At 36.5% G+C, this 14,096-nt stretch overlaps 1 protein-coding gene across 1 annotated transcript in view; it reads right to left on the bottom strand.

Annotated features, from left to right (window-relative positions):
- Positions 1–14,096, bottom strand: part of Tmlh (Trimethyllysine hydroxylase) — a 184,889-nt gene that overhangs the window by 59,594 nt on the left and 111,199 nt on the right. The window contains exons 6-7 of the mRNA XM_068348137.1: positions 1,837–2,012; positions 1,468–1,692 (exon numbers count right to left, since the gene is read on the bottom strand). Of these exons, the coding sequence (XP_068204238.1) occupies positions 1,468–1,692; positions 1,837–2,012 (401 nt within the window). The remainder of the gene's footprint in view (positions 1–1,467; positions 1,693–1,836; positions 2,013–14,096) is intronic.

Here is a 14,096-nt window from a genome sequence, read left to right as displayed (position 1 = left end):
ATACTGTACTTATTGACCTTTAAATTCTATCTCCTCCCTTAGTTTTAAAGATATGCTAAAGAGGAAAAGACAATTTCAACATCTCGCTAACATAAGGAAAAAGAAAATTTGCTCTAATAAGAGTTCAGAAGTGGGTAATATCGACAATATTAGAGGAGTTAGTGAAGGAGAGAGAGTAAGTGTTGTAGATAAAGGAGCAGCCGTCTCACCTAAAGAAGTAAGATATTGAGCAAAGGTATCTTCATTTATGATTAAATTATGATAAATAACATAGTTTTGGTTGATTAATATCCAAAAAGGAACATAGAATTTATAATAACCATGAGTTATTAATATTTTCATTGTAAAAACACAAAGAAAAACTTTGAACACCCGTACTGTATCTCAAAACTATACTTATTGGCTTTCAAATTCTATCTTCTCCCTTAGTTTTAAAGATATAGCATTGAAATTTGGTATGTAACTTAGAAAGACATTATAAAACAATAAAATAGATCCATTTTTTTCCAATTTCTGTTTCATATCTTTTCTATTAGTTTTTCCTTGATTTATACAGTTCATTTTTTACCATAATGAAAAAACTCATATCTAGCAAAAAAAAAAAGAAATACTTTTTAAAAAAAAAAACTATTTCATTGGAGGTCTACATAGGTCTTTATACGGTAGTAATCCCAGGTCTTATTATTAAGTATCAAGAGAGGAGATAGAATTTGAAAAACACTCATTTTCAGGATATATCGCCCTGTCGTTGCAAAACCGACGGTCAGAGGCAAAATTCCTATGCAGTTTGGAGATGTCCTAAGTCACCTTATTAGGTGGTATGGATGTCAAAGTCCTGTCCTTGAAAAACGGCAATAGCCAGCTGCCCCCCCCCCCCCCCTTAATGGTATATTTACAAATACTGCACAGTACTACAAGAGAACTAATTGATATCCACATAATTCCATATCTGTGGGATGTTCAAATGTAAGACCTACAGATAATCAAGGGCTAAATGTGTAGATATGCATATGTAGTACGAAAAAAGCTCTGTACAGTCCTCATTTCTCTATTAAGATATTTAAACATATCTAAACTGAAGAAGGAAAAAAGGAATACACTGTAAAGTACTTGAGTATTGAAAAGAAAATGTATGATAGTGGGAAGATTTATTTTAAGGAAAGCATTAATAAATGCATTCTGAAATGTAATCCTTCAGAGCAAAATCTCTCTCTCTCTCTCTCTCTCTCTCTCTCTCTCTCTCTCTCTCTCTCTCTCTCTCTCTCTCTCTCTCTCTCTCTCTTCATAACTGCAATGCATGTTTCATGAACTATATGATTACTAACCTAGTAGATATTAAAGTAATATATAATGATTTTTAAGAACACTGCATTCTCAAAAGTTAATTCAATAAACTTCTAGAAAATAAAATTTACCACACATTAATATCAACACTATAGTGCCTGAAGTGTAATATGTAATACAAACCTGAATTGTTCTAAGTCTCCAGATGCTGGATTGTGTTTGAAAACTGTGTCAAGGCATACCATATGCTGGCCATCCCCTATATATTCAGATGGTATGGATGTTTTAGATAGGAATTCATATCCTTCAGGATGACGATCATGGTATTGCTGTGCTACATTGAAACCATCAACAAGCAAAGTTTCTCCTCCTTCTGTTGCTGGCTCCAAGCAATGGAAAACCTGAATCCTAAATAGAAAATACATTAAATCAACTGTAAGACCAGCAGAGTCATACATTATTTTTATCACACAGTAATTTTTGAGATTCACATTTACTATTCTTCAAATATATTGTGTTTATCTCTTTAAAACAGTATGCATGATAACTAACCTGCTTGCTTCAGATAAATAAGTATTGTCAGTATGGGCACCAAGATATTCATCAGAGTATGCTGTATCTGCATGTTTATAATCTGCCTGGAAGGACCACATAGAACCAAACAATGTATTTCTTACAGGGCATATTTCCTCAACAGCTGCTCGAGTTTCATCTACATTATTTGGTACCTAAGGAGTGAGAAATTATGGTTATTTGAGGTTATTAGTGACAGAGGAGCGTAAACGCCAAAATTAAAATGTGGAGAAAAATGGAGTTAAAGTTTGGCAATATCCAACATGAGATAACTTTTGAAATACAGGAGCTAGAAAGCTGGGATTAGTCTTAAAATTTATCTCATCTTTCGTGCATTACGGTGCAAAAAATTTATATTTTTGCATGGAAAATTTCTACAGATTTTTTAATATTACCAAAAAAACTGTTTTCTCTTTTTTTCATAAAAATACATTTGGTTAAAAACACTAATTGAAGTTAATGTTCTCAGAAAGTGTTCTATGCCGATTGTGTGTACATTATAAATTAAGTTATTCAAAGTATATGCATGAGCACATGCACACAATATGCACAAAATAATCACTATTTTTTATACAAGTTTTGGATACTTACATTTTTATGCCTAATATTAATATAATCATTTTATTATTTTTCTTTGAATGACATTGTCGTTACTTACAATAACGACATGGGAAATCAATTGTTATTGAATATCTATGTTCATATTGTATATGGAAAATGTTCTTTTATATTACATTGCGTTAAGTGGAAATGTGCAGGTTTCTGTACAAATGAAGGTTTTGTTTATATTTAATTGTAATAAGCATTGTTACCAAGGAATATTGTCTTGTGAATAGTTGTATAAGTGGTTAACAATGCGATGTAAGTGGTTTGAATAGTTTCGTTCGGTTTGCGTTGAATAGTTGGTTTCGTTCGTTTGTTGTTTTCTTTTGTCGTGGGTGAACGAAGCGGAAGTCATGATTTTGGGAGAGAGAGCGAACGCATTATGTTTACGACAAAGGCAGCAGAGGTAAATCGGGACAGTTGCTGCCTGTCACTCCTCAACGCTTGTAGTGTAATCTTCAGTGGACTTAATCAGGATGCAGAGAATTTCATTTGATTAACGAAGCCGTTCCTTCCCAGCATTTAATGAAGTGGATGAATTAGTCAACCGAAGTTTGGATGAGTATCATATAATATTTAGTTACCTTGGATGGGATAATTCGCTAGGGATATGCATATCTGTGCGTGGGATTCCGTGACTGGGTAAAATAAAATATTTATATGTGGTATCGTGGTTCACCCGTGCCTATCTGTAATCCGAACTCGGTAAGAACTTCATATGAAACCAAGTAAGTAATAATTGGGGCAAAAGCTCAATAGAATATAGTATGACCATTTCTCTTTGTAACACAACGCAATGAATTCCTAATGTAGAGAAAGGGTCTTGAGTTCTCTTAACGAATCTGGTAATTAGTAATTTGTGAATGACTGAAGTCATTATATGTTGTTGCTTGTTTGACCCTAATAAGTAACGATATTTGGTGCCGTGACCAGGATTTGTGAGATTTTTCGATAGTTTCTAAAGTTTGAAAGCCGGTCATATAATAATATTTTGGTTTAGTCACATGTACGATTTTCATGCCACCCACATGGAGAATTGTTTTTTTTTTTTTTGTGGTAGATCGCCATTATTTGAACCCTTAGAATATAGGACATTTGGTAGACCAGGGGCTGTTACAACCAACCTTATGACACCTGGCTTGATAACCGAACTTACTACCTATGGGCCTAGTATCACTATCTTGTTCATAGGTAGCAATGACTTCGATGTACCAGGAGATAACCCTAACCTGGTGAATAGTGTTCACAAAAATATTCTAGGATTGGTAGAGAGTCTACATACAATCAACAATTCAGAAGTTTTTGTTATGTTAATAGAAATACGTAAAACACCATCTAGAACCTCTGCCGAAAACTATCAAAAGAGGAAAAACTGTTTAAACAGGAAGTTAAAGCGAGATACAAGAATTAGGGTGATCCCTACCTTATTATCAGAAGGTGATGTAGCCAGAGATGGAATTCATTTCAATCATAAAACCTACAAGGCGTTGGCTCAACGTATTTGCATTGAGTCAAACAAATATGTGAAAAGTAAAGGGTGGTAGAAGGTGTGTAGGATCGTGGTCCTTCCCCTTCAGATTTAGGGCTGGGTTAAGTATGGGACAGGGCCTGCACATTCCACTACGCACGTATAATAAAATTTTTCCTTTTCATTGTTTAATTTGCGTGGAAATTATTGGGTGATGAGTCACCTTTGTGAAAATTTGCTAATTTAAAACTTTTGAACCCAGTTATTATAGTTGGATGCATATTTATTATTTATTGAAAATTTGAATATATTGTATTTGTATTGTTTGAGTTTGGTCTTGTCACAATGTAGTCGTTGAAGCGTAGAGGTGGCGGTTATAAATCCGTTATCACACGTTTTATTGGGAAGATGACCGAAGTGACCGATTCAACAGATATTGATGCTATAACTTCCCTTAGGGATTCTATTTTAGATAATTTGAACAAAGTTCTTGCTTTGGATGAAAAAATTTTGGATTTAGTTAAAGAAGAAGAAATGTCTGATGAAATGATAAATCAAGCTGAATATGCCAGAGTCGTACGTACACATATCGGCAAACTCAATAGCTCTATTACTAACAATTTGAAGTTACTAAATCCTCTAACGCAACCAACGCCACTACCCACAGTCAATATTAGATTACCCAAACTGGATCTTCCATATTACTCTGAAGATATATTAGAATGGAATTCCTTCTGGGAACTATACGAGGTGTCAGTACACCAGCGGAAAGACTTGGAACCAATTCAGAAGTTTTCATATTTACGAAGTGCACTCACAGGAGAAGCTTCAAAATTAATCTCGGGATTTAAATTTGAGGCCGCCAATTATCCACAAGCTGTAGCTCTTCTCCTATCCACATATGGAAAGAGAGATAAAATTAAGCATGTTCTGGTGAGAAGATTGCTAGAAATGCAGTCTCCTGCTGCCAATTCAGAATCATTGCAAACTTTCAGAGCTAATTTTGAATGCTCAATAAGATCGCTGGAAAGTGAAAGGCTGGAATTAAATGAACTTTATGTTATTTTGCTCTATACCAAATTGCCTCAAAGCGTGAGAGAGACTGTGAAGCGTAGGTGTGGAGACGATTGGTTGGTATTAGACACCTTTAGGAAATACCTAGAAGAGGAGATTTGCAATCTAAGAACTTTTGTTTCAACTGATTTAAATAAAACTGAAACTCTGTCATCAATATCTACATTCATGGTAAATCAATCCCAAGTTGTTAGACCGAAAACCAAGGGAAATGTGAATAAGTCCAGTCATCAGCAATCCACAAGATGTGCTCTTTGTGATAAAGAACATTGGTGGACTCAGTGCAAAACTTACGTAACCAGAGATGAAAGGTTGAATCGTATCAGAGCTTTGCAGTTATGTTTTGTGTGTGCTTCTAAGAAACATTTTAGTGTGGATTGTGACAAATCAAGTTGCAATAATGGTTGTAATTTGAGATATCATCGCATCTTATGTGATAGGGACCAAACAACAAAGCAAAGAAAGAATAAACAAAGTGGTGTACAAGTGGGAACACTATCAGTAAATGAGCAGGAGAAACAAAATAAATCAGGTAAGCAATCCATATTACCAACAGCAACAATTCCTCTGAAAGGGAAGAAAGGTCGAATGGTACGACTTAGAGGGCTGTTGGATACTTGTGCCGAGAGGACATTTATTAAAAGATCGGCTCTAGAGAGACTGTAATATGGGTCCAAAGGAGTTGAAAAGATTGCCGTGAGAGGTTATCTAGCTAGTAAACCTGTTCATGAATACGGGTTGATAAGTGTCGCCATACCGCATAAAGGCAAGTTGATAATAATGGACTGCATAGTGGTGGATGAGCTGCCAGAATATGCGAAGAAATTCGACGTTAAGAGAAGCTTAAAGTCGTTATGTAAAACTAAGATCAGCTTGGCTGATAAAGATTTTGATTTGCCTGTTGAGAATCAATCAACTATTGAATTGTTGGTAGGGGTTGATAATGTTTATAATATTTTGCATCCAGGGTTCAAAAGGGTTAGAAATTTAATATTGTTGCCGACCATATTTGGTTATGTAGTGTCAGGCACATGTAGTGCTCCCCCCACTAGGGAAACTCAGGTGACAATTTTGAAGCTAGCTGTACAAACTGAAGGAATTGAAGCTACTCATAATAAAAATCCCAAGACTGATCTGGACGCATTGTGGAGTTTGGATAGACTGGGAATAGATTGCAGTGAGTTGCGAGAACAAGACCAGAGGGTCTTAAAGGACTTTGAGAGCACTATAACCTATTCTGAAATTGATAAACAGTATGTTGTGGCGTTGACGTGGAGAACCAATAGATTCAGATTGAAGACAAATTTCGGTTTAGCCATGAGTAGACTTCGACAGCAGAGCATCAAGTTTCAGAAGGATGTGGATTACTTTGATCATTATCAGAAAATCTTGCAAGAGCAAGAAGATAGAGGATTCATTGAAAGGGTAATCTATAATAAATCTGATGTGGATTGTCATTACTTGGCACATCATGGAGTGCTTAAAGACAGTGCCACTAAACCAATAAGAATAGTGTTTGATTGCTCATCAAAACAAGGTAAAAATGAATTAAGCCTGAATGATTGTATATGGACTGGACCACACGTAACGGCTGATCTACTCAGAGTCCTGCTGCAATTTAGAACTAACACCTTTGCTTGCATTAGTGATATTGAGAAGGCATTTTTAATGGTACAGTTACGTGAAGAAGATCGCAATTATACGTGTTTTTTATGGTTGGAAAATCCAACAGATCCAAATAGTAAATTAATAGTATACAGATTTAGAGTAGTATTATTTGGAGCTACATGCTCACCTTTTCTTCTAAATGCAACCATCAAGCATCACTTGTCCACTGTGGTCTCGTGGTTACCCCGGTCCAAGACAGTGGATGTAGTGGAAAAACTGAAGAAAGGTTTTTACGTAGATAATTTGCAATTTACGGCTAATGGTGAATCTGAGTTGATGGATTTATATTTTAATGCCAACAAAATATTTGCTCAGGCTCACTTATATTTGAAGGAGTGGGTTAGCAATAGCGAGTCTATACAAACTATTGCTGCTGCTAATCAAATTGAAGCCAAACAAAACCAAATTCATAAAGTATTGGGATTGAATTGGGATATAATTAAAGACGTTTTAACTATCAATCCAACTCATATTAATAGATCGAGTCAAACAAAGAGAGAGAGTCTCAGTACCGTTGCCCAAATATACGATCCATTGGGATTGCTTCTCCCTGTTACTATGAAAGCAAGGATATTTTTGCTGAAATTGTGGAAGGAATATCTGGATTGGGACGAACAACTCGCCAACCCGCTACAAGAAGAATGGAGTGAAATACGCAAGGACTTGGAGAAGTGTTTTGAAATATCCTTTCCTAGTAGTGCTAGCCTAGGAACTGGTGATACCTTGCACATATTCTGCGATGCTAGCGAAACTTCATATGGTTGTGTTGCCTATAGAGCAAATGGTGAAAGCTCTAATATAATTTTAGCAAAGGGCCGAGTGGCGCCCATTAAGGAATTGACAATTCCGAAAATGGAACTAATGGCATTGTTGCTAGGAGCAAGAATGACAAAATTTATTATTGACTCCTTTGATGAGAAGGAATTTAAACAATTATATGTCTGGTCAGACAGTAAAGTCACCCTTAGCTGGATTGTATCCAGTAATGTTCTGCCTGTGTTTGTGAGAAACAGAGTAATTGAGATTAACTCTTTGATTCCGGGGTCAGTCCTGTCTTACGTACCGTCGTCAGAAAACCCCAGTGATTGGTTGACACGGGGAAAGAGTGCTAAGGTGTTAGCAAAGGACTCCTTTTGGTGGGAGGGACCCCCTTGGTTAAAAAATCACACTCTGCCAATTGATAGGTCATGGGTTGGGTGTACACATATACAAGGTGAACAGGACATTGTGGCCAATGTTGTAGGGGACATAGATGCAACACGCCTGCTTGATTGGGAAAGATTCAGCAGAGCTGACAAGGTCTTTAAGACCATAGCTTGGATAATGCAATTTGTAAAGAATTGCAGACTAGCAACCAATGACAGGAAAACTGGTAGTTTGACTCTAGAAGAGTTACAAGAAGGAAAGGTCAAAACAATTGTTCTCGTGCAGAGAGAGTACTTTCCAGAAGAATATAAAGCCCTGAAAAGGGAGGAAACAAACCCAAAATTGTCATTAATTCGCCAGTTGAATTTGTTTTTGGATGATAATGTAATGAGATGTAGAGGCAGGTTGGAACATGCAACACTACCTGAAGAAGTCAAATTTCCTACTTTACTGCCAAAAGGTTGTGTTCTGAGTAAGTTGTTAATAAGACGACATCATGTGATGCAAGCGCACATGGGGGTGAACGCTACTGTAGCTAGTGTAAGACAGGAGTTCTGGATACCACAGCTGCGACAACTGGTCAAGAGCGTGTTACATCATTGCGTGATCTGTAAGTTCAAGGAAACCCATATAAAACTAATATAATGCCCCCATTGCCGGAATTCCGGATACAACGGAAACAACCTTTTAGCGTTACTGGGGTGGATTACACCGGGGCGTTATGGATAAAGGAAGGGAAGCAAAATCCGGAGAAGGTGTATGTCATACTATTCACATGCCCGATCACTAGGGGTATACATCTGGAAGTAGTCAGAAATCAGTCCGCTGACTCATTCCTCATGGCCTTCCGGAAGTTTAGCAGCCGTAAAGGCTTTCCTTCACTAATGTTGAGTGACAACGCCACTACCTTTGTAGCAGCATCTGAATATCTGAGAACAATGGCAGAGAGCCCCCTTTTTCAAAACCATCTGGAGAAAATAGAGTGTAAGTGGAAATTTATACCAGCAAGAGCACCTTGATTTGGTGCAATCTGGGAGAGATTGATCGGACTATTGAAAACCTGTATGAAGAAGGTAATTGGTCGAGCTCTTCTCAGTTATGGTGAATTATCCTGCATTTTGGTGGAATTGGAATCCATCATAAATGACAGGCCACTAAGCTACACCTCGGGGGACCTTGATCAGAAGGAGATTCTAACTCCCAGTCACCTGATCTTGGGTAGGAAATTAAAATCCTTTCCCAAGGAAACTATTAATTGGGATGAGGTATCTGAAGACCCATTGTATAGTAAAACTGAAAATGTAGAAAGGAGATTCCTTTACATATCCAAATTGTGTGATCAGCTATGGAAAAGATGGGAACATGAATATTTGATTTCGTTAAGAGAGACTCAACGAATTGGAGTCCAACATAATTCTTGGCCCAAAATAGGAGATGTCGTCCTCGTACATGATGAAGGGCCAAGAAACAAATGGAGGTTGGGTCAGGTGATTCAGGTGCATGTGGGGTCTGACAATGTAGTTAGGGTAGCTACCCTCAAAACCTCCCATGGCCAGATCATGCGTCCCATTGTGAAGTTGTACCCGTTAGAGTTATGGCAAGAAGTTGAGACTCCTGATCCTGCCAAAATTCCTGAAGTGAGTACCCAACCATCCAGGAAGGCTGCTCGGGTGGCTGCAGAAACTAGAAAAGATTTGATTCAAAAGGGACTGTTGTAAATACTTGTATATTATAACTTTTGTGGCGGGGAATATGTCGTTACTTACAATAACGACATGGGAAATCAATTGTTATTGAATATCTATGTTCATATTGTATATGGAAAATGTTCTTTTATATTACATTGCGTTAAGTGGAAATGTGCAGGTTTCTGTACAAATGAAGGTTTTGTTTATATTTAATTGTAATAAGCATTGTTACCAAGGAATATTGTCTTGTGAATAGTTGTATAAGTGGTTAACAATGCGATGTAAGTTGTTTGAATAGTTTCGTTCGGTTTGCGTTGAATAGTTGGTTTCGTTCGTTTGTGTTTTCTTTTGTCGTGGGCGAACGAAGCGGAAGTCATGATTTTGGGAGAGAGAGCGAACGCATTATGTTTACGACAAAGGCAGCAGAGGTAAATCGGGACAGTTGCTGCCTGTCACTCCTCAACGCTTGTAGTGTAATCTTCAGTGGACTTAATCAGGATGCAGAGAATTTCATTTGATTAACGAAGCCGTTCCTTCCCAGCATTTAATGAAGTGGATGAATTAGTCAACCGAAGTTCGGATGAGTATCATATAATATTTAGTTACCTTGGATGGGATAATTCGCTAGGGATATGCATATCTGTGCGTGGGATTCTGTGACTGGGTAAAATCAAATATTTATATGTGGTATCGTGGTTCACCCGTGCCTATCTGTAATCCGAACTCGGTAAGAACTTCATATGAAACCAAGTAAGTAATAATTGGGGCAAAAGCTCAATAGAATATAGTATGACCATTTCTCTTTGTAACACAACGCAATGAATTCTTAATGTAGAGAAAGGGTATTGAGTTCTCTTAACGAATCTGGTAATTAGTAATTTGTGAATGACTGAAGTCATTATATGTTGTTGCTTGTTTGACCCTAATAAGTAACGATAGACATACAAAACACACATGTATGTATGTATGTATGTAAGTATTGTGGAGAATTTTTATGTTATGAATGGGAACTTAGTCCAGGAAAGTCTCCCTAATAGTCGTTACTCAAAGATCAACAGGGGAGGTTAATGAGCACTTACTCTCGGGGCACAAACACCCTGTTAATGACTTTACTACCACAGTTCACTAACCATCACTCTTAAATACAAAAGGGGGAAATTTTACTGTCCAGAGGCCGGAGAACTCCACACGTGAACATAAGGTAATTTATGGCCTACTCTAGCTTTGTCAGGTCTAGAGTCATCTCACTCTTAGGCTCTGTTCCGACTTCGTCCCAGCTACCCCAGCGAGATGCTGGACAGGTATTTTACATTAATGTAATTAGACAAAACCCAAAATGGGAGCAGTGATGTAAAGTCAAGTTTAAAAGTTTAAAGATAAGGATCTTTTCCTTCGAAGCAAATATATTAATGCAAAGTTCCTCGCTGTTACCACCTATAGACTTACTTAGGTTTACTCTTCAAATATTGGGTATTCTGTCCCGTGTTCAAATATTCCCAGTTTACACATTAAATAAATGAGGGAGCAAAAATACTAAGGAGGTTTAATTAACCTAATATTGATTTATTCACAAATTTACATTAAAAGAAACGGACATCTTAACAACACAAAAATGGAATCATAAAAGGAATGCACATTAAAAGCAATTCAAAATAATAAAAATGATGGGTTAGACACATGGTCTGCAATAATCAAAATGGGGTGGACACGTGGCCCATGTGACCCAGAGACTGTGCTAGTCTCAAACCAGAAATTAATATCCAAGAAAAATATATACGCTACACACAATCCCACCGCATACAGTCCGAATATTGTAATTAGCCAGGTTCCCTATCAAGTTAAAATTAGTCTAAGCTAAACTAAAAAATGGGGGAATAACTATGGCCAATTTTGTAGTACCTGCACTCCTTTGAGATTGTTCTTTCCTTTGCCCGTTGACTGTTGACCTGGTTGCACTTTGCACTCTTGCCTGGCTCACCCCAAAAATTCTCACTTTGGCTGCATCTATGGTATACCAGGCTCCTCTTCTTCTCAATCTCCCCGACCGGCAGCACTCTTTTGTGAGTCGAGTTTTGGGAGAGAGGGGTGGGGGTGAGCCAGAAGTGCACGGGTTCACTGACCAGGCAGGGCAGTCGGTCAGGGCGGCTTCTGAACGAATGGGCCGACACTAAGGTCGAGGACTCGAGGGGGATCACCTGGCTTCACCTTTCCAGACAATTGACGGCCATGATGCACACGTTAATCCATTGGGGGTTCCATATCGGGACTTCAGGACGGGGCAATGTATTGTTGCAAGGAGTGCAGAGGAGGCAGGATTTTGTACTAAATACTTTAGAGAAATCTTGCTGCTCTAAGGGAGTTTATATATACAACAATCCTACCTATTCTGGCTTGCTAAAAATTAATAGTTTAATGATCAATTAGCAATGGGCTGGTGCGATGGGCATAGATCTTAAAATTAACAAACCTTAATTGGTATTAAGAAATAAAAGATGCATTAATTCAGCAGTATTGAAATTCATATCAAAATTCAGTTTAGGAATTCAATCTCGACTCATGTTGTTAAGGAAAGAACCAACATACGCCGGGGTTACTACTAAGGCCCTTTGTTGTGTGCGTATCTACGCTGTGACGTCACGAGCATGGCGTGCGCCACTGTCAACAAGTTTTAGTTTAGAATAGTCCTCCCTATGTTTCGTTAAAGAAAATTTGATGTAGGAGAGAACGTTTAAGGGGTAGCTATAGTATTAGTAGAAGAGAGCTAAAAATACGATTGAAAGAGAAGAAAATTCTTCACAAGTATGTGAGTAAGTATGTATGTACGTATGAATGGTAAAGACAAAATCGCAAGAACGTGCAATGTCTAATGATGACAGCAGGCTGGGAGAAAAACTGAAATGAAGAATATTGATCGAGCGCTTTCGTGTTATACTTTTTAATTTATTAGCAAATATTTTAAAAAATCTTTTTATGTACATTTTCTCCACTAATATGACACCAATTGTATTGAAAAGCATACCATCAAAACTTCTCTATAAACCTAATGATTCTTTGACAGATTTTAAATTTTCATTTGTTTAAATGACTTTTTTTCTTAATTTTCTTCGTCTAGACGCAAAATAATCATGGAAAAAAAGAGAAAAGTGAAAATAAATATTCTATTACACAAAACTGCGGGATTATTTATTCCTCTTTTCAGTGATATCTTTTTCTCTAAAATTGAACAATAATAAGTAAGGAAAATGTAACAAAGTGTGAACAAATATGTTTTGGAGTTATGAGCTCCCAAAGATTAGCTATAAATCTTTGCTTTTTTCTTGGAAAAATCGAGATAATATTATTATGATAACATCACTAAGCCTTGGTGAGAAGGTGTCATGAGTTGCCAGCGGCCTCCCATTGTTCCCAGAGTTTTAGTTAAAATATTCCAGCTTTGTACTCTTTTTCACGTTTCCCTCTCTTCCTAGTTCGTTTCTGTTTCTCTCGTATTACTTATTGTTCTTCCTTTGACCTTAGGTAACATTGGCCTTGCTATAAAATTTACGAGGACGTTGTGAAAACGCAATGTACATACGAACTGCAAGTAAACAAACACAAATGCATCATAAGTTCCGGAAGAAAAAATTGCTTTATATAGGCAAAAAAAAAAAAAAAAAAAAAAAAAAAAAAAAAAAAAAAAAAAAAAAAAAAAAAAACACGCAAAGACGATTCTGTCAAACTTAGTCATGCAGATGATGCAGTAAGGATGACGTCATCATTTAAATACCGCTTTAACTTCATCGTTTATAAAAAATAATTGGCTGAAATTTCCGGAGAGCATGTACGACATGTTTCTGCATACATAGATACAATAAAATTATTTTCAATTTTTAAAAGTTGTTACGTCAAACACCATAGCAGACGGTCGCCTTAATAAAATCATAATAATATTTTTACATGCTATGACATCTAAAATACACACATACATGTCTGTATCTGTGTATGTATGTATGTATGTGTGTATGTATGTATGTATGTATGTATGCATGTATGTATGTAAGTATGTTATTACATCAAACTAGATACGTTTAGGATAGAAGAACATTAATTAAATACAAAAAAAAAAGTAATAATGGAAGACTGTACAACACAAAATTAATAAAAAAAAAATAGCAATATAATAATTAAGTCAATACTAATAATCATTATAATATTCTTAAATGCTATGACATAAAAAACATAGGAAATTTTAAAAGTAATGTGCATTTTTCCTAGCTACACTGATATGAGTCCTTTAAAATAGGAAATATCTTCAACAGAACTGTCAGAGCCATTGAAAATGCTAAAAGCGATAGTTAACAGGTGATGAGAGGGAGCAAGTAGCTTCACCCGCCCAACCACCCGCCTGCCCATTAAACTCTTTACTTATGATTTTTGGTTCAGAACTGAGAAGGGTGGCTGAGGTGGAAGTTTGACTTTAAAGGACTCAGGTTTGCATAACTGGAAAATAATAATAATAATAATAATAATAATAATAATAATAATAATAATAATAATAATAATAATAATAATAATAATAATAATAATAATAATAATAATAATAATTAGGAGAA

The sequence above is a fragment of the Palaemon carinicauda genome, chromosome 24 (genome assembly GCF_036898095.1).
Source record: "Palaemon carinicauda isolate YSFRI2023 chromosome 24, ASM3689809v2, whole genome shotgun sequence".
Taxonomy (NCBI): domain Eukaryota; kingdom Metazoa; phylum Arthropoda; class Malacostraca; order Decapoda; family Palaemonidae; genus Palaemon; species Palaemon carinicauda.
This window is presented reverse-complemented; position numbering and strand designations above follow the sequence as displayed.